Source organism: Myodes glareolus, chromosome 16 (assembly GCF_982192425.1).
Source record: "Myodes glareolus chromosome 16, mMyoGla1.1, whole genome shotgun sequence".
NCBI classification, from domain to species: Eukaryota; Metazoa; Chordata; class Mammalia; order Rodentia; family Cricetidae; genus Myodes; species Myodes glareolus.
Window position 1 is genome coordinate 19,474,188 of NC_142041.1, and position 19,826 is coordinate 19,494,013.

The following is a 19,826-nucleotide window of genomic DNA, read 5'->3' on the forward strand; positions in this document are numbered from 1 at the left end:
GCTCCTGGGGCATGTATCTGCTTCCCATCAGCTGCGAGAAAGCCACTGGGCAGTATAGGGAAACTGATTGGGGTGGCTGGGGTGTCCAGCCTCATTCCGGTCCTGTGCTCACCACCACCACCACTGGTGATGCTGCAACCGCTGCTGCCGCCACATCTTAGGGACAGTGGTAGTCGTGGTCTCCAGGTGGCTCATTCCTCTCCCATGTTAAATGTTTGTCCAACCAACAGAAACACACAGACATATAGTAAAGACAACCGTGGGTGCCTACCACACATTCATACACCTGAATGGACCAGGGGAGTCCAGTGATGTCTCACATGGATTCCAGACCCTGGGTCCGCATCTGCAGCTGGCCTCTCCTTTATGTCCTAAACAGAAGGCACCTTAACCAGACTTACCTCTGGAGGTGACAGACCAGGTGACTTTCAATTTTGTTCCTTTTGGGGTATAGGTCTCATTTCTCCAAGATATTAGGCAGCAATTAATCAGAGGGGGTCCTGAGACCCTGGAACATCTCAGGTTGTATACCCTCTAGTTCTCCCTTGGCTACCACACTCCTTGCTCCAAGGGGCTCTGAGACCCCCCCAGTGTGTCGAGGTCTGGTTTCTGGGAATCTCGCTGGGGCCTTCAGAAATGTGAGGTATCCACTAGAGAAAACCACTTGTATGTGGATTCAAGCTAGAAAGTCTATTAGCTGGCAACTATGCTAGGTGTTTGGGACCCGAGTGTAGTCCTGAGCCTTTCTCAGGGTGAGCTTTTTTTTAAAAAAAAAAAAATTATTTACTTTTTATATGCCAATCCTAGTCCCCCCTCCCCCCTCCTGCTCCTTCCCCCACCCTACCCTCCATCCACTCCTCAGAGAAGGTACAGCCTCTCCTGGGAAGTCAACTAAGTCTGTCCCTTCATCTCAAGGCCCCTCCTCCCCCTCCCCCGTGCCTAGGCTGAACAAGGTATCTCTCCATAGAGAATGGTCTCCTCCAAGTATATTAGAGTTAGATTCTGGACAGGATGTGCTTTTAAGCACAAAACTACATCCTGTGTTGACACAGCTCAGCAAGGACAGTCAGCTAGAAGGGGACTACAGAAGCCAATACAAGTTAGTACAGTTAGGGACTTTGCCAGAACTATGGACTTTTGTGGATTAGGTCTTTGTTCTGGTTTTGGCAGGTATTGCTGTCTGTGTACTGACTGGGTTTTGAGACCTGAATGGTACTTTATTGTAGCATCCATACGTAATGCTAAGGGAATAATGGTATAAGTCTTCAGCGGCCAGTAACCCTGGTGGCTTACTATGAACCAGTTTTGAGACATACTGGTGAGTAAAACAGAGGTACGGTTAAGACAGGGTAGTTAAAACAAGGTAGATTGCCAACATATTCTAAGTCTTCTGAGTTTGCTGTCAGGTGGGAAATACGGTGCTGCTTTGTGGGAGACTGAACTTATTCAGCATTCTGTGGGGGATTGTGGATGAGGCTCCCCTTGTATCCTTTAACATCATTTACTCTTAACCCGTTTTTTTTTTTTAACACATTTTTTCTTAAAAATGTTTTAACAACAGAGTAGTTCCTACAGCGGGAAGCATAACATTAGAACAAGTTTCTTCCAAGAGAAACTCAACAGTCAGCATAGTGCATGTCTGACTCTCATATCCCTGCTCCACTCCCAGATGTTTGTACCATTTAAGGCAATGACACATCTGTGTGGCTCTTACTCCGTCAGGAAATAGGCATGCTGTGAAGGGAAGGGGACACGAGGGGTCTTTAATGCTACAGGAATGAACATGCCAGCTCACACACCATATGTAGAAAGGTGTTCCCTCATGCAGTAAAGCTGACACACTGTCACCACAGCAGCCACGCTGCCATCAGTTCAGAAGCACCTTCTGTAGAGGAAGAAAGGCCCATGTTCCTCGTACTCAAAGCGGTGAACCCACAGTGGTTGGAAACCCTGGAGCGAGGCCAGGATAGAGCCACCAGTCCACACTGCGGTGTCTCTCTCAGGCAGAACATTGACCTGCGGGGTGTCATTGGGACACATGCTGCTCAGTTCCTTCTGCAGGCGGTTAGGGAAACCCCTGAGCATAGTGCTGCCCCCACAGAGCAGGATGTTCCCCATGAGGTCTCGCTTGAGTGCGATGTCACACTTGTTGAGGCAGGACACCGTCTGGGTGTGGAGGCCCAGCTGCATGGATTTGATCAGCGAGGGCTTGAAGAACATCTCTGAGCAGAGGAACCTCTCCTGGCCCAGATGGATCTCTTTGCCATCAGGCAGAGTGTATTGGATCTCATGTTCACTGGGAGGGATTTTCTTCTCTTCGATGGGGTCCAGGGCCACGAAGCAGCATTTTGTCTTGATGTCCTCCACAATCCTGGTCTGGTCCTCTGTGAAGTGTTTTCCAGAGTTGTTCATCAAACTCATCAGGTAGGCTGTCAGGTCAGATCCTGCATAGTCTAGCCGCCCCGTGATGCTAGGCAAAGGGTAACCCTCATAGATGGGTACCACATAGGACACGCCATGGCCAACCTCCACCACCAGCCCGGACGTGCGTCCGTACGAGTACATGGACAGGCGGGACTGGTAGGCGATGTGCATTGCAGGTGTGTTGAAGGTCTCAAACAACATCTCAGCATACTTCTCTCTGTTGGTGTGAGGGCTCAGGGGTGGGTCCGAGACCAGGACTGCATGCTCCTCGGGGCCGATCTTCATCTCTTGTCGAAAGAGGTATTCCCAGATGTCCTGTACTGTGTCCCAGTCCACGATGATGCCATGACGCAGGGGGTTGACCAGCTTGAGATGTATGTCTGGGTTAAGGAGCTCATGCCCCACAAAGGTCTCTTTGCGATTATCCCCAGTCTTGGCTGTCTCCATGTAGGGCTTGCCCACTGTTGTTGAGATCTTATGAGTGGGCTTTGGCAGGCCAGCAAAGCCACATTTACAGAAGCCGGTGCCAAGGTCCACGACCACTGCTTTGGTCACCTCTAACTTGGACCTGTCCTTGGGCGCGGTTGACTTCTCAGGGTCTTCTGTCTGAGCAGTCTCTCGACGGACCCATACTGCCCTCTTTGCTGGGCCATCCTTTAGGGAGGCAGTCTGGAGGACCTGTGTCTGCATGGAGGACTGGTTGGCAGCTTTCTTGACAGGCCCATCCCCCATGTCTGCTGCCTCTGGAGCCCACACGCTGTCCAGAGACATATTGCTCTCAGAAAGCTCCTGATCCTGCTGGGTACGAGGCCTGAAAGACCCAAATCAGAGGACAGTTTAAGAATCTACCCAACAGTGACATCACTGATTGTGACATAATCCAGCGACCAGAGACTGTCTAGATACTGGAGACCTTGTTTGTGTACATTAGAGATATTATCTTTTGTAGTGAAGCTTGATTAATTCATTCAGTTTATTTGTTGAGTGCCTGTAACATGCCATAATCCCACAGTGAAGAAGTAGCAACAGAGTCCTGCCCTTATCTGGTCCATATTCGAGTTGGTATGCGCTGGGGGGAAGGACACAAGATGTTTGTTGAACAAAATGATAAAATTTAGAAGTTTTTAGAGAAAAATCAGAGGACAGAGAGAGGGTGGCCGTGCTGATGGGGTTCAGGCAAAGGTTCCCTGAGCTGACAGCAGGTGTGTGAAGAGCTGCCGGGAGTGCAATTGGTGCAGAGGACTGAGTCACATGGCTGGGAAGTTAGTGAAGGGGCCAGCAGGATGCCGGATCCAGCCTGTGGTGGTATATGAATTTACCGTGGCAGCCGTACTCATTCACTTATGGATTGTCGGCGTCATTAAAAAGAAAACAAAAACACAAACAGTTGAATCAGCATCACAAAGACTGGGCCAAAAGCTGAGTGGAAATAAATGTGACTGTCCCCTTACGGAAGTTTGCTGAGCTTGACTGAAAGATACTGCAAGACTAATGTAACCAGGGGAAAGGGTCTGGAAATGTCGAGGGTGGGTGGGAGAAGGGAGGCTGGTGGTAGTGGAGGATCAACCAGTCCCATCAGGCCATTGGCCATTGCAGGAACTTCTAGGTGAGCAGGGCTAGAATGAACTAGAGAAATTTGAACAAATGGACACCATCTGAGTTTTTTTTTTTTTTTTTTTTTTTTTTTTTTTTTTTTACAAGGAGTTACTGCTGCTGTGAGGATTGGAAAGCCCTTCTGCCTAATTTGGGGGTCTAAGGTAGATAACCTTACGAAGAATTAGTTTTGAACATAGACTTTCACTCCTTTATCAGGGTCACAGTGTGTGCATCGAAATAGGACCCGAATGAGTCCCACCAGTGGGAACATTAAGGCTCGAGTACACAGCTTCCCCAAGGATATCCAGTAGGAGTACACAGCCCCCCACCCTACATGGACTGCATACATGCCTTGACCCCTAAGATGCATTTCTGAGGCTGCTTGGCCATCTGTCTCTTCAGCGGGACATATCGATTCCTACCCACCACAGCGCAGAGGTGGTTAGGAGACCCAGTTAGTTGATGTTGGGTGAACTTTGGTTGAAGTATTATCCCTCTTAAACGCTGATTGCTCTTGGATTCTGAACCTCTCCACAAAGTGTAGAACCCAGAATCTAACCTTATGCATGCCTAATCTTTGATCTTCTCCTCGGCTCTATCCTAGATGTCAGACTCTGGTGATGGGATCCTTCCTTCGTGGAGGTGGTGGCAGATCCTCTTGGTCTTAGGGGTTAGAAGAAAGCGACAAAGTGCTGCTAGCTTTACTAGAGAATGCACCTGTGCTTGGGGAATGAAAGAGGAGGCCAGGCACAGGCCTTGGCTTTGTGTCTAAAACGGAAGCAGCGTCTGAGGTCTCTAGGAGACCTGGTTAATTGGTGTTAGATGGACGTCTATCACTCTCAAAAACTGCTCTTGAATTCTGAACGTCTGTGCAGCTCTGCCCAGCCCCCAAGATTCTGCAAAGTAACACAGGAAGAACCCCGGTGCTGTACCTGGTTTTCTCTATGGGCCCAAATTATCAGTGCCAAGAAGCAGAGGAGGACAGAAATGAATGGATCATCACTGAATGGCCAGACACGGAGATAGGAGGGGAACGGAGAGCACCGAGGCCCAGTGTGGTGGGATTCTAGAGCTTGCTGGTCAATAGCACTGTCCTGGAGCAAACCAGTTAGGAGGGTGTGTGGAGGGTGAAAAGAGCAAGCTCCCCCCAACTAAATGGACCATCCCTGGTGACATCACAACGCTAAGTGGTTGCCGAGGCACGGTTGGAGGTGGCCTCTCATTTCTCCCCAGGAGCTCTAGGGTGTGGATGTAAGAAGGTGAGGAAGGGAGGCAGATGGCGACAAAGAACAACCCTAGTCCTAAGCCCATGGGTACAGCCCAGGGCGACCCTGGAGAGGCAGGAACACTGCCAGCCCCTGAGGCTGGCATCCGGGACACAGGGTCCACTCAACTGAAGATGAAGCCCAAACAAATACGCAAGATCAAGGCGCTGGTCATTGACCTGGGCTCACAGTACTGTAAGTGCGGCTACGCGGGAGAGCAGAGGCCCACCTACTTCATCTCCTCTACGGTGGGCAAGCGCAGCGCTGAGATGGCAGCGGACGCTGGAGACACCTTCAAGGAGACATACGTGGGCCATGAGCTGCTCAACATGGAGGCATCTCTGAAGCTGGTTAACCCACTGAAGCACGGCGTCGTGGTGGACTGGGATTGTATCCAGAACATCTGGGAGTACATCTTCCACACCGCCATGAAGATCCTTCCGGAAGAGCACGCGGTGCTGGTTTCCGACCCTCCGCTCAGCCCCATCAACAACCGGGAAAAGTACGCGGAGCTCATGTTTGAGACCTTCCGCATCCCAGCCATGCACGTGACCTCCCAGGCGCTTCTGTCCATCTACTCATATGGCAAGACCTCCGGGCTGGTGGTCGAGAGCGGGCACGGCGTGTCGCATGTGGTGCCCATCTCCGAGGGGGACCTGCTGCCCGGCCTGCCCTGCCGTGCAGACTATGCCGGCTGCGACCTCACCAACTACCTCATGCAGCTGCTCAATGAGACAGGTCACCAGTTCTCGGATGACCACCTGCACATCATCGAACACATCAAGAAGAAGTGCTGCTACGCCGCGCTGCTGCCAGAGGAGGAGATGAGCCTGAGCCCCGAGGAGCTGCGCGTCGACTATGAGCTCCCGGACGGCAAGGTCATCACCGTCGGCCAGGAGCGCTTCCGCTGCTCCGAGATGCTCTTCAAGCCCTCCTTGGTGGGCTGCACCCAGCCGGGCCTCCCGGAGCTCACGGCTGACTGCCTGGGCCGCTGCCAGAACACTGGCTTCAAGGAGGAGATGGCTGCTAACGTGCTGCTGTGCGGTGGCTGTACCATGCTGGACGGCTTCCCTGAGCGTTTCCAGAGGGAGCTGAGTCTCCTCTGCCCCGGGGACAGCCCCACGGTGGCCGCTGCTCCCGAGAGGAAGACGTCAGTGTGGACCGGCGGCTCCATCCTGGCCTCGTTGCAGGCCTTCCAGCAGCTTTGGGTCAGCAAGGAAGAATTTGAAGAGCGGGGCTGCGCAGCCATCTACAGCAAATGCTAAAGGGGCGGGCCCCATCGGCAAGAGCTGGAGAGCAGAGCCCCACCCCCTGGGAGGGCGACTCTTTACCTTTACAGAATTTCACATTAAAGTTTAACCTATAACGGTCATGTCTGGTCTGGAGTTCGTGATCGAATCCGATAGCGGGTGGGGACAGGTTGAGTTTGGAGATAACAGCCCTCTTCTTAACTTGAGTGTCCGTAAGTGGGTCAGTCCAATCGTCAAAAGGGAGACATGCCTTCCCTGGGAGGCAAGATGGATGCTGGACTGTCTTAGAACTGCTGTGGCAACGTTTCTTTCCAGAAAGGAAGGCACATGCACACGTTAGCAACACCACATAAGCGCAAATACATATGAATATGCAAATACAGATGATAAAATTATAAAAGTGAGTAAATTATAAGATAGAAAAATATGGCATGCAAACTTTAAACACTCACTGGATGGGCCCAGACCCTTGGTAGAGGACAAAGTCAGGGAACTTGAGGGCAGATCAAGGTAATTTCACTAATAGAAATGGATATAGATAAAATTTCTTTTTTTAAATGAATGGGTAGGGAGAAGGTTCATCAGGTAAGGTGTTTGATGTCAAGCCTGACGACCCATGTTCAAGCCTCTGGACCTATAATGTGGACAGAGAGAACCAACTCCTGCAAGTTTCCCTTGGACCTTACCTACCCCACCCACTTTGCCATGTGTGTGCGCGCATTGCACAAACACACACACACACACACACACCACAAAAATATGGAAATAAATGGGAAGTAAAAAATAGAGTCCTATGGAACAGTACCAAGAAATTAACATTCTGGCCATCAAAATTACAATGAAAAAAGAGAAAAGGTGTAACCAATAGAAAGCTCAAAAAAATAATGGCTGAACCCCTGCCCCAAATTTGAGCAAGGATAAAAAGGTTCAAGAATGAATCCTGGCCAGGTCTGGTGGTGCGTACCTGTACTCCCAGCATGGAGGAGGCTGATCCAGGAGGATCAAAGATTGCTCCAAGTTCAAGGCCAGCCTAGTTCATATAGAGAGTGCCAGACCAGCCTGAGTTACAGAGGGATAAGACAAAAACAGAAAACAATTACAATAAAAAACAAAAATCAAAGAAGGGCAAAACAAACTGCTATTAACTGAACAAAACAACAACAAAACACACCGCAGTCAAACTAGACAAAGATGTTTAGAAAGCCGTTGAGGTCAATGCCTTGCTCCTAAAGGAATCCTGACTTGAAAGACAACAGTCTTCCCGGGGGAAACATGTCAGCCTGAAAAGTGTGACACAATCATTTTCTTTTTCGTTTTGGTTTCTTGAGACAGGGTTTCTCTGGGTAGCCCTGGCTGTCCCAGAACTCACGTTGTAGATCAGGCTGGCCTCAAACTCAGACATCTGCCTGCCTCTACCTCTGGAGGGCTGGAATTAAAGGCATGCACCACTGCACCCAGACAAATAACTTTCAAGAATGGAAAGGAAAAAAACCCTGTCAATCGTGAACTGTATGTCCAGAAAGGGTTAACATTAAAGGATGGCTAAAGAAAGTGTCTAAATCAGAAACAGATGATAATAGACGAAGGAACGAAGCTTCGGGGTGGAAGTTAGAAATGGAGAAACATGGACGACTATTTGATTTCTCTAGCAATATATATATATATATATATGAAATCTAACATGACTAAAATCTTGATTATTATTGATGATTTTCCATTAACAACCTATATTTCCTAATTATACATTACATTTTTAAATGAACTACACAATCACAATACCTTTATCAAGATCAGAAATACGTACACATATAACAAAATTTATACCAATGTAAATTATTCATATCTATATCCTATCCCCTTTAAATGTAAAAGAACATTTATAAACAATATTTGGGAACACGTACTTTAAGTGGAAGAGGTGTCCATAGCCCAAAACAAACAGGAGCTCCCAGATAGACAATTGTCTTCCTGCCTGTCTGCCTCAGAACTAGTCTCCATCTACCAGGAACGAATACTTAATCTAATGAAGTCTGGATATCTGGTCATTTACCCCAGCGGAGGGACAGTGGGTGTGTCAGCAAGCAAAGGAAGGATTAGGACATGATTTGGGAGAAGGGAGACATTTTGGTGAAATTTAGGTGGGATGGTGGTCCTTTGGTAGGTTGAGGTGGAGCAGGGTTGTGTGTCAGGTGGTAACATTAGGTATTATGGCAAAGCAGAGATGGTGTCTCACCCCTTAGAAGCTGCACATGAAGACATGGCTGCTGTAGGAGAGTTCCTTCTGTTTGTGTGTTGCTTTCATTGGACAATGAATATAGGAACTGCCTTGGCCTAGTTGATAGGACAAAACTTAGGTAGGTGGAGTAGACAGAACTGAATGCTGGGAAGAAGGGCAGAGTGGCAGATGCCATGGATCTCCTGCCTTAGACAGATGCTGGTTAGAATCTTGCCAGTAAGCCACAGTCATGTGGCGATACACAGATTAACAGAAATGGGTTAAATTAAGATGGAAGAATTAGCCAATAAGAAGTTAGAGCTAAAGGGCCAGGCAGTGTTTAGATGAATATAGTTTCTGTGTGATTATTTTGGGTAAAAGCTAGCCGAGCAGCCGGGATGACAAGCATCCCACCCCTCCTATTACACATAACTTATTAAGTCCATTAACAACACTTGCGCCTGGGGTGAAAACCCAGGCCTCTTCCCTTTGTCTAAGTGAATTAGACCTTGCAGCCAAGAGCTTGCTCTGAGAAGCTTCTAAAACCAGCATTCCTGGAAGAGGGGGTGGAAAGACTTTAGGAGTCAGAGGGAATGGAGGACACCAGGAGAACAAGGTCCTCTGAATCAACTAAGCAAGGTGCATCGGTGCTCATAAACCATGAAGCAGCAAGTACCCAGCCTACGTGGGTCAACACCAGGTCTGCTGCATATATACTATAGCTCTTAGTTTATGTGGGAATCCTGACTGAGAACAAGAGGGTCTCTGACTCCCGGGCTTGCTCTTGGGACTCTTTTTTTTTTTCCTCCAGTTGAGTTGCTGTGTCCAACTTCAATATAATAATTTTTTGGCTTTATCTTATTATATTAAAGGTGTCACAGAGGTGGGTGGGAGGATCTTTAAGTTAAAGTCTGAGGCCAGCCTGATCTACAAAGCTAGTTCCAGGATACCCAGGGCTAAACCGAGAAACCCTGTCTCAAAAAACAAGGCAAACAAACCAAACCACCCTACACCACTGTGTCCCTGTAACCCTGAATCCAAGAGATGGCTCAGTTGGTAAAGTGCTTGCCTTGCAAGCATGAAGATCACCTCAGAACTCATGCAAAAAAGTCAGGTGTAGTGGTACACTTATAAAGTCATCACCAAGAAGGCAGGGAGAGGTGGATCCGTGGGGCTTGCTGGCCAGCTGGCCTCTGTTTGTCTTAAACAAACAAGGTGGCTAGTTCCTGAAGAACAACCCCAAAGGCCATTCTCTGATCTCCACATGTCTGTGCACACACACATCACACATCTACACAAGGGACACACATACGGGGGGAGGGGAGCCCTAGCACTATATTCCTGATCAGCCACAATTTCAGATCACGGATTTCTCAGGACCCAAGTAGCAATCTCCTACACTAAATTCTCAAGGTTGGACAGCTGCAGGTACCATTTTTTCTGCTGCTTTTGCAGATTGCTCTGTGTTCTCATTACCCAGCCTGGCCGGTGGCATTGCAGGGTTCCATTTCCCAAGTTCAAACCAATTCTTCTGCTATTGTAACCCAATCTCTTGGCTGAGGTTCTAGCCAAAGAGTGCAGTGTGTGTGGGACTTTGTCTGGAAGTAGTTCATGCCTTCTTCTGTTTCTCTCTCCTTGCAGACTGGTGGCTGCCATGCAGCCTGGACTTGTTGACAAAGGGGAGACCGGTAAAAGACTGAATGGAGGTAGAAGCCTCTTGGTGATGGTTGGCAGGTGTCATGAAGATGTCGGCAAATAGAGAGGGGGTATGCCTCAGGAGCTCTGGCCTCTTGTTCCTGCTCTGTTCCTGGCTGAAGCCTCAGCCAGATTAGCTCTGAGAGCAGCTTTGATAACCGGGTCTGTGCAGGCAGAGATGCAAAAGAGAGCATGATTGTAGTCTTTGAACTTCTGCTTGGCAAGTCTGGGAAAGATGAGGTTTCCCCTCAGGGCCCCTTGGCTCCTCAGCTCCTGTGCCTATCTTCTATGACCCTGGCCAGCACCATTTCCCAGCGCCTGTCTGAGTCCTTGCTGCTACTGTCACCAAAGAATGACAATGCTGTTGCTGTTTTTAAAGTTGAGTTTTCACTTTAGGACTGCAGTGAAGGAGCTGATTTTGTTTGAATGTGAAGTGTCTCTCACAGGCTCATGTGTTAGGACACTTGACACCCAGCAGGTGGCGCTGTTTGGAAAGTTGTGAAACCCCAGGCTTGAGGCCAGGTCGGTGGTGGAAGGGAAGAATTGCAGGACCCAGAGTCTCAGCTGCTTCCAAAGACACTCAGGTGCTGGCAGAGCCAAGTTCTTATTAAGAGCCTCAGGGGTGGCAGGTTCTGTGTTAGGAAATTTAATTATGATGGTGTTGGCTGGAGGTGGAAAGAGATTATTTTTTAAAATATTTTCTTCCCCTTGGATGAGTATTACATAGCAATTTTACAAGGATTATCTTGCAAATAACTATCATGAGAAAAATCTTCAGAGTAGACAGAGGTGATCTGTAGATTTCCAACTGCAAAAATACTTATTCCTAACATCTTTATGTATTTTCCTCAGACTTTGCTGTTCATATTTAATATTCAAGTCATATGCATGATATATTAATACATGTACACATATTTTTAACAAGAATAAATACCTCATTGTTTTTTACATGTCCTCTAAACATAATTTTCAGTGTCTACTGTGTTAAGTTCCATTTTCTTTTATATTTAAGTGATTTCTTTGTTTTGAGACAGAATCTCACAATGTAGCTGTAGATGACCTGGGCTATGTGGATCCGGCTAGCCTTGAATTCACAGAGGTCCACGTGTCTCTGTCTCTGAGTGCTGGGGTTAAAGGTGTGTGCCACCATCCCTGGCTTAAATTCTTGGTAGCATGAGATGTGGATAATCTTTGTGGATAATCTTACCTGCTAACAAATAGTCTCATTTCCAAATCACGAATGATAATCCTGCCTCTGCCTCTGAAGTATGAAGATTTTAGGCTCATGCCTTCACATCCAGAGCAAGGTGGATTTCTTTAGACAGCATATATGAAAATGCATGTCTTTCAATTATGAGTACAGACAACAGTGTTACATTGCAGCTATAATTAGTTTGATCATCACTGCGTCTTTTCTTTGTTCTTTTTTTTCTGCTTTTGGATCTATTCCAGATAATTCCGAAACCAATTTTTGTTTGTTTGTTCCTGAAGGAGTGGTTTCAGAGACCCACCAGTAGGGTCTCTGAAATTGAACTCAGGTAGCCAGGCTTGGGCATAAGTGCCTTTACCCGCTGATACAGCTCTCTAGACCTTGCTTGACTTTTGATTTGCAATGCAATCCCGAGGATGACCTTGAAACTACCTCTTGAGTGCTGACGTCACAAGCCTGTGTCACTGTGCCCTGTTTATGCAGTATTGGGACTTGAACTCAGAACTTCATGTATCTTAGACAAACACTCTGACAGCCGAGCTACACCCTGAGCCCTGGATTAGATATTTTTGATGATGCTGTTTTATCTTCACTCTGGTTTATTAAGCCTTTTCTTTTCTACTTTTATGCAAATGCTTTAGGATTTAAAGCATTCACTCTTATCACTTTACTTACTAGTTTTTGTGGCTGGTCTCAAGTATCCCAAGCTGGCCTTGAACTCCTGATGTTCCTGTTTTCATCTTCTAACTACTTGGGGACTACAGGCGTGTGCCATTATACTCAACTTTTGGTCACGTCCTTTTAAGTAGTCATTTTCAAACAGTATATTCTATTTCAAAGGCACGTAAAAACTTACAACAGGATGTTTTTTCTCCACCATCTGTAGAAGCTGTGTCTTTTTCAAGTTAACAAAGATTTAATTCCTAGAAGATTATTCTTTACCCAGAACTATTAAAACATCTCACATAAAGTCCCCTCAACCACCCCTGTCCTTAGAACTAAACGATAAGACTAGTTTGTGCAGTCACCTTCCGAACCCTTACTGTGTTTTTACGTGCATTTGTGTGAGTAGATGCTTAACATCTGTGTAGCTCATTTTCTTACATAGAAGACAGTGTGGTGTGTATCATCTTATAGTGTGTGTCTTTTATTCCACAATGTGTCTTGATGGTCTACCCTATTAATGCATCCAGATTAGCTCCGTCACTTTGAATATCTTTTTGGTATCCCATTAAGTGGACTTCGCAGTGTTTTTGTTGAACTGAGGGGTGTTTTTGTCTTATTCGCCCCCAGTGCTGTAAGGAAGGGGTCTCTCTACATGCCTTATTGTGACGTTTGCAGGCTACCTGCGCAGAGTGTATACCTGGAAGTGGAATTAGCTCCTATAACCAAGAGCAGAGACAGAATGAAGCCTAGAAGATCCCAAGTTAAAGTTCAGTTGGAGTTAGTAGGTGATAGCAAAAGGCCCCGGGTGAGGTCAAAGGAATGGGAGAGGGTTTGAAGCCTTGGGAAGTTTCTGGAGCATCTTATAAAGTCTCATTTTTGGAACCAAGTGTTTCTGGGGGACACGAGTGGGTTATTATTTCCATGCCTTGGCGACAAAGAAGACATGTTTGCTTCATCAGAGATAAAGAGTTCGCTCAGAGTCATTACTGCACTGTGGAGTGAATGACAGCCTGGTGGAACTGTGAAAGTCACTGTGTCTATGGGCCTTCTGGTGACACAGAGCCACCATTCACAAAGAAGCAAGATCTCGGGAGGGTGTGAATCACTCCCTGTCTGAACTTGAGCCCTAAACAATGACATATTTGCCCTTGCTCTAGGAGGCCAAACAGCAGGAGACAGCTTAGTTCAGCTAAGGAAGCTGTAGTGGGGGCTAAGAGGCAGGGCAGCGGACCACATGACTGATACCTACACACACACACACACACACACACACACACACATACACACCCGGCCTTGCAGCCCACTCTCTTCCTCTCTCCAGATTCCTGTGGACTTCTTTCTTCAGCAGCATCAAAGAAGTCCAAAAGGGAAAAGCAAACAATCCAAATTACAGGCTAGTCGAGGGGACCCATTTCTGTGTAAACGTTACCAGTCTGCAGAGAAACAAACAGTGCGGAAACATGGAGGCTTTGGTTTGGATATGAGATGGGCAAGCCGGCCATGCTTATAAATAGCCTCTCAACCGCCGAGTGGAGCCTCTTCTCTGTGCCTGAGAGGATGGGGGCTGGGCACGCTAGCCGCATGGGGCTGCTCAGAAAGCCATCTAGGTCCGCTCCATACTCATTAACTTCAGGCAAAGCAGATGAAAACAAAAGATACGACCAGTGAAGATGGGTCATCTACAAAGGGTTGGCACTGGGAGGCTTTTGTAGGGCCAGAAAGTGATAGTGGTGACATTTCAAGTGGTGTCTCTGCAGGCACTCGCTGACTGTCGCAATAGGAGTCCACAGAGTGTCTCCTTTACAGAAAGACTCTATGAGACAGCAGCATGTCTGAGCCGTCTTCTGGGGGCTTGGGAGCTGAAAATGGTTGGGCCGAGAGGGGTCCCGCGGAGTTCACAGTCTCCCTGCCCTGGAGTATTTGAGATGCCTCTTAAAAGGCAGCTCTTGCAGCGTCCCACCCCAAGTCCGATGTGGAATCAGGGAGGACCCGGGACTCAGAATTCAACACCATTCAAATGATTGAAAGGGGCTCTGATGCCCGCCTGATGACGTCACCGTCGGCCCCGCCCCCGCACTTGTCCAGTTACTTCTCAGTGTTGGTGGCACCCCTTACTGAACACACTGCGTCAGTTCTGTGGAATCCTTTCAAGGTTTGTAAGTCAAGAGAGTCAAATATTAATGGCAGTTTTACATGATTCAACTTAGTATATTTAGCTTTTGCTTTTAAATTACGGCGAAGGTCTAGAAAATGAGTTATCGCGATCTTTGACTGGATGCGCTCCCGGTAAAGAGACTCCCAGGTGTGAACATTAACCGATAAGTGACCTAGGCCAGAGGTCTCCTTGCCCGTATGTTTAGAAAACATTTCAGTGGAAACTTCAGAATCTTTTTTTTTTTTAGAGAGAGGAAAACTGCTGCGGCTGGTGGCCAGAAAAGGGAGTCAGGTCCTGTGGAGCCAGTAACAGTTTGAGAGCTGGAACTAGACTCCAGACCTTTGCCAGGGAGGGGCAGCATTGTCACGGCTGACCCGTCTCTCCGGCCCCCACTTGAGAATTCTCAGGCATGATTTATGAGGACCCAAGTTCTTTAGAGGTTGTCCTTGTTCTTTATGTTTTCCGTCCGATGCTCCCCGCCTGTGCTCTCCGCAAACCTTGTTGGAGAGGTTTCTCCTCAGACTGCGAAAACGATGTTGTTGTCTTTGAAATGGAGTCTCTATGTGTAGCCTTGGCTGGTTTGAAACACGTTATGTAGACCAGGCTGGCCTCAAACTCATAGCCATCCACCTGTCTCCACCTCCTGAGTGCTGGGATTAGAGGCACGTGCCACCAGTACTGTTTAAGGCAGCTGCAGTAAACCTTTTCTAAAACGAGGCACTTTGTTTTCTGCTGTTTAACGGAGCGTCTGAGACAGGGAAATTGGTAAAGTAACAAGAGCATAGCTTGAACATTTGCTCATTTCTGGTGAGGGCCTAGGGCTGTGTTAAACGCGGTGGAGAACTGACCGGCCAGTGATGGTGTGAGGGTCTGGGGCGTGCTTAGCCTTTAACAACCTACTCCCTTGGTAATTAACCCAATCTTTAAAGAAGCACATTAATCTTCCTTACCAACCTACTCACTTCCAATACTACCCTACTGAAGACCAGTTTTCCAATATTAAGTTTGGAAGACACAAAAGAGTACAGCAGCCATCAATCAACCAACGAGAAAAAAAAACCTCTGTGGAGATCACAGACGTAGCACACAGGTGAATTAGGCTTCGAACTTGAAAACAACCTGGTACCATAAAAGACTATAAACCAAGCTGCATGTGGACCCTAAATTGGGGTTCTCATTTAACCTTAAGGCCAGTTGCATGATCCTGGTCAGATCAAGTGACCCCCAGCTATCTGCAGCTCTAGAATAAGGGGGCTGTTGCAGAAGCGTTTGAGGTCCCGCTTCCGAGGAAGGCGTAGGAGACCCTCGGAGCTGCACACAGGAAGGTCTCAGTGAGCCGCTATTGTGAGGAAATTCTAGGCTGGGGGTTACTCCAGAGACACATTACAGCATCTCAGATTATAGAAGATTTACAGAGGCAGAGCCTCCAACCCTGATCCAGTCGTCCATAAACTCAACTATCGGAGGGCACTCATCTAAACGGGAAAACTGGATGAAGCGAAGTTGGCATATCTACCCTGCATGCCAGCAGGTGCCAGCACAGCTTAAGCTTTCAGAAGGACCAGCTGGGCTGATTCTCACATCCGTCCATCTCTCTGCGTGACTCATGGAAGCCCAGACTTCCTTTCCTTTCATCTGAGAGTGATTTCTGTCTCCCACAGCTTTTTCTTTTCTTGCTTGCGACTCTGAGCCTGGGAAGAAAGGCTCATGGTTTTACAGTCAAGGGTCAAAGAAGAATGACCTTCTGTTTAGGAGACCTGGCCAAAACTCGCTATCAGTGACTACATTTATGGAGTGCTTTGCAGTTTGCGGAGTGTGCCCTTATCCAGCACCTGATAACTGCCCATCCCTGGCAAAGCAGTGTGACGTGAAGGGATGGACAAGGAGTCCATACGTCACGTTCAAATTCCCACCTCCGCTTAGACAACTTGTCTTTGACAAGTGATGTGCCAACTCTACATATCACAGACTTAAGCTGCAAATGCTCACAATCTAGAGATGGAGCTAACTGATGTTTTGTTAGCTAATACTAATGTTTCCTTTTCTTTTCCCTGTGCGCTAAATCAAACCCAGAGGTTTCTGCCTGTTAGCCAAGTTCCCTAACACCGTCACATCCCCAGCCTTTGTGCTGCCGTTTTTAGTGTGCTTTTTCCATCAAGTGACTTCAGCTGTTCCTAGAGTAACTGGCTTAGCCTAACAACAGGTCAAACCTCGCTCTCCTCCCATTTGCCCTCCCGTCTTCCCTCAGAGCTCCTGTCTTCACTCTCTCCACAGCCGCCATCCTCTACAGAGCCTATATCTCCGGGGCTTTCATTTTCCTGTCCCTTGAAGCTGTCTGCGCCTTTTTTTAAAAAAAAAATATTTATTTTTATTTAATGTACATTAGTATTTTGCCATGGGTGTCGGGTCCCCTGGAACTAGAATTTATAGACAGTTGTGAGCTGCCATGTAGGTGCTGGGAAGCGAACCTGGGTCCTCTGGAAGGGCAACTGGCCCTCTCTCCAGCCCCTGTCGCAGGCCTTTCGAATACACTCCGTCTTGAAGACCCACCACTTCCTAAGTCCTGGTAATTCTCCACCATCTCCTCAGCCAACCTACGCTTGCTTTTCCCCCACACTCCTGGTTCACGTTCTTCACACTTTGGTTGCAGTGGTTTTGTGGACTGAGATGATATCTTCCCCCCTAGATTTTCTTGTTAGACTGCATGTTCCCTGATGACAGAGACCCTGCATGTCTATGAGGTACCACACACATGTGTGGGGTACTGTGTAAGTGCTGGTCTGGGGGGAGTGCATGTTGTGGAAGCTGTAAGGGCAGCTGAAATCATCCTAGGCAAGCATTTAATCACGGATCTCACAGGCTGCGGAGAGCCCAGGTTCCCACGCCCACCCCCCACGTTCTCTGGGAACTCCCCCAGCTGCCTTGAAGTAAGGCCACCAAACATGACTGGGTGATCTTTCAGACAAAGCTGGACACAAAAAGACAAAAGCAGTTCACAGGAAAGCACCAGACTTCGCATTTACAGCCCAGTAGAGACTGCCAGTGGCGCGGAGCAGCCAGTGTGCAGAGGCCTGCGCTGAGAGTATCAGAAAAGATGAAATTACGGCTCGACCGCCTTTGATGTGCCGTCTGTTTCGCCTTCCCAAATAAAAGGGAAACTCTGGCTCCAGGCTGGTTTTTCAATGGCAAAAATAGACTAAATCCCAACCCTTAAATTATCAAGAGTGCCTCCTACTTGACAGGCAGCTAAGCAGAAACCACCAAGTCAGTAATTAAATGAGCTTAAGTCAAATTAACAGAGACAGACATTCTTGTCCGGCGGCCACAGTCGCAGCAGAGGCCCTGGGAGCCCTGGGTCCTGCTCTGGTGCCTGTATGCATCAGGCTTGAATCCTGATATGTGACAATTGTTACCCTAGCCATCTACCCACATCCGTTCTCTTGGAAAGACCCCGAGAGGTAGGAGGCTGGCTCCGATCAAAGATGGGGAAGAATCTGAAGGAGTCAGGATGAGGCTAGGGGCCTGGGTCCTCTCCTCTGTAGAGTCTGTTTCTAGATTTTGTAAGGGGCCTCAAGAAGAATTTCCAAGGCGATTAGTGCTGATTGGTGCTTAGGGGCCCTTCTAAGTATTTTGACATAAATTATCACCCATTCACCACCCAAATACCGAATGTCCTCAACAGTGGTCGAAGCAAAGTCCTCAGGGAGCCACATGCTGGCGGTGGAAGGCAGACATAAAAAGTTAATAAATACACAGTCCTTCGGGTGAATGGTGTCATGGGCGTGACTTCTGGAAGCAGGAAGATGTAGCAATTAGGGGGCCATAGAGGAGAGGAAACTGGAGTTGCTATGCATGTGTCTACTACACATGTGTGTGGACACATATACATGTGTCCACATACATGTGGAAGAGAGCATCCATGTTGGATATTTTCCTTAATCAGTCTCCACTGACCCTGAAGCTCACTGACTTGGCTAGCCTGGCTGACCAGCCAGTACCGGGGATCCTTCTGTGATCTGCCTCCTTGGTGATGTTTATAGGCAGACACGGCCACACCTGGCTTGTTATTTAAATGTGAGTTCTGGGAGACTGAGCTCAGATCCTCACGATTGCGCTGCAAGTCCTTTCGGGACTGATCCATCGCCTGAGACCTGGAGCCGCTCTCTATGCTGGGCGCTAAGGGGAGGTTTCTCTGCCAAGGTGATAATTGAACAGGAACCTAAATGGGGAAGAGAATTTTAGCAAGTGCAGCGAGCTGGGAAAATGTTTAACATGTTTAAGGGAAAGCAATGGGCCCAGCGGGGCCAGACCAGGGCAAGCAGGGTAAGTGGTGAAGTTGAAAAAAGATGGGAGCCAGATGGGAGCCCGGTCATCAGGCATTCTGAGGATGCTGGTATTTTATCTCAGTGAGAAAATGAAGCCCTGTGTGTGCTTGCCTGTGCATGCCCAAGGGCCATGCTGCAGCCAGAGCCATACATATATCTGAGTGGCCTCTGCTGCTACCCGATGCCATAGAGACTTTTGGGTCAGAGCTGCAGAAACGCTCCATAGCCGGAGTTTACACCGGCAGCAGAACCCAGGAAGCAGCGGTTTAAAATGGCTCAGCTTTTTTTCTACCGCTAATGCTGAAACAGGAAATCTCTCTACAGCACACCCTAGCAAACAGCAAAATCTGTGTTAAACTCTCTTTCCCTTATTTTTAAGCTCTCTCAGGTTTTTAAGTGGATTTAGTTACCACGTTGGGCGCCACTCTGTAAAAGGAGCGGCGGGCTGTCCCACCACCTGGCTCCCACCTAGCTTTATCCGAAATAATTACACGGAAACTGTATTCTTTCAAACACTGCTTGGCCCATTAGTTTCAGCCTCTTATTGGCTAACTCTCACATCTTGATTAACCCATTTCTATTAATATGTGTAGCACCATGAGGTGGTGGCTTACCAGGAGGATTCTAACCGGCATCCATCTCGGAGAGGAGAGCCATGGCGTCTGCCTGCCTCTGCTTTCTTTCTCCCACAATTCTGTTCTGTCTACTCCACCCACCTAAGGGCTGGCCTATCAAAAAGGCCAAGGCAGTCTCTTTATTAACTAACAAAAGTAACAATAGACAGATGACCTTCCTCCATCATTTGGGTCCATGGCCCTACTGTAGCAAAGGTTTGTGTTGATGTCCAAGGCTTCTGTTACCATCGAAGCCACTCAAATACTTGAGATTTGGAACTGTGTTAGTGTCCAAGGGCCACAGTGGCCATGATGATCTGAGTAGCCCGTTCTGATACATGGGCAATGGTGATATCCAGATCCAGTTACTGCCAAGACCATGTCTGGGTCCATGGTCCTACTGAAGCCAGG

At 47.9% G+C, this 19,826-nt stretch overlaps 2 protein-coding genes across 5 annotated transcripts; one reads left to right on the forward strand and one right to left on the reverse strand.

Annotated features, from left to right (window-relative positions):
• Positions 1–1,737: 1,737 nt before the first annotated feature.
• Actl7a (actin like 7A) lies at positions 1,738–19,481 on the reverse strand. Of its 4 annotated transcripts, none has more exons than XM_048420714.3 (2): positions 19,416–19,481; positions 1,738–3,235 (listed from the first exon to the last, which is right to left on the reverse strand). In XM_048420714.3, the coding sequence occupies exon 2, from the start codon at positions 3,193–3,195 to the stop codon at positions 1,873–1,875; it is 1,323 nt and encodes a 440-aa protein (XP_048276671.1). In that variant the 5' UTR covers positions 3,196–3,235; positions 19,416–19,481; the 3' UTR covers positions 1,738–1,872. The 4 variants fall into 4 exon arrangements, with proteins under 4 accessions (XP_048276671.1, XP_085533258.1, XP_048276669.1 ...); XM_085677132.2 differs by having other exon boundaries at positions 1,738–3,493; positions 19,416–19,473; XM_048420712.3 differs by lacking the exon at positions 19,416–19,481 and adding an exon at positions 4,953–5,143.
• On the forward strand, positions 5,102–6,657 carry Actl7b (actin like 7B). The gene has a single exon (XM_048420715.3). It carries the CDS (start codon positions 5,297–5,299, stop codon positions 6,548–6,550), a length of 1,254 nt encoding a protein of 417 aa, XP_048276672.1. The 5' UTR covers positions 5,102–5,296; the 3' UTR covers positions 6,551–6,657.
• Positions 19,482–19,826: the final 345 nt, after the last annotated feature.

Excerpts from the sequence above, each read along its gene's own strand:
- Actl7a (XM_048420714.3), bottom strand. The coding sequence starts at position 3,195 with ATGTCTCTGGACAGCGTGTGGGCTCCAGAGGCAGCAGACATGGGGGAT.
- Actl7b (XM_048420715.3), top strand. The coding sequence starts at position 5,297 with ATGGCGACAAAGAACAACCCTAGTCCTAAGCCCATGGGTACAGCCCAG.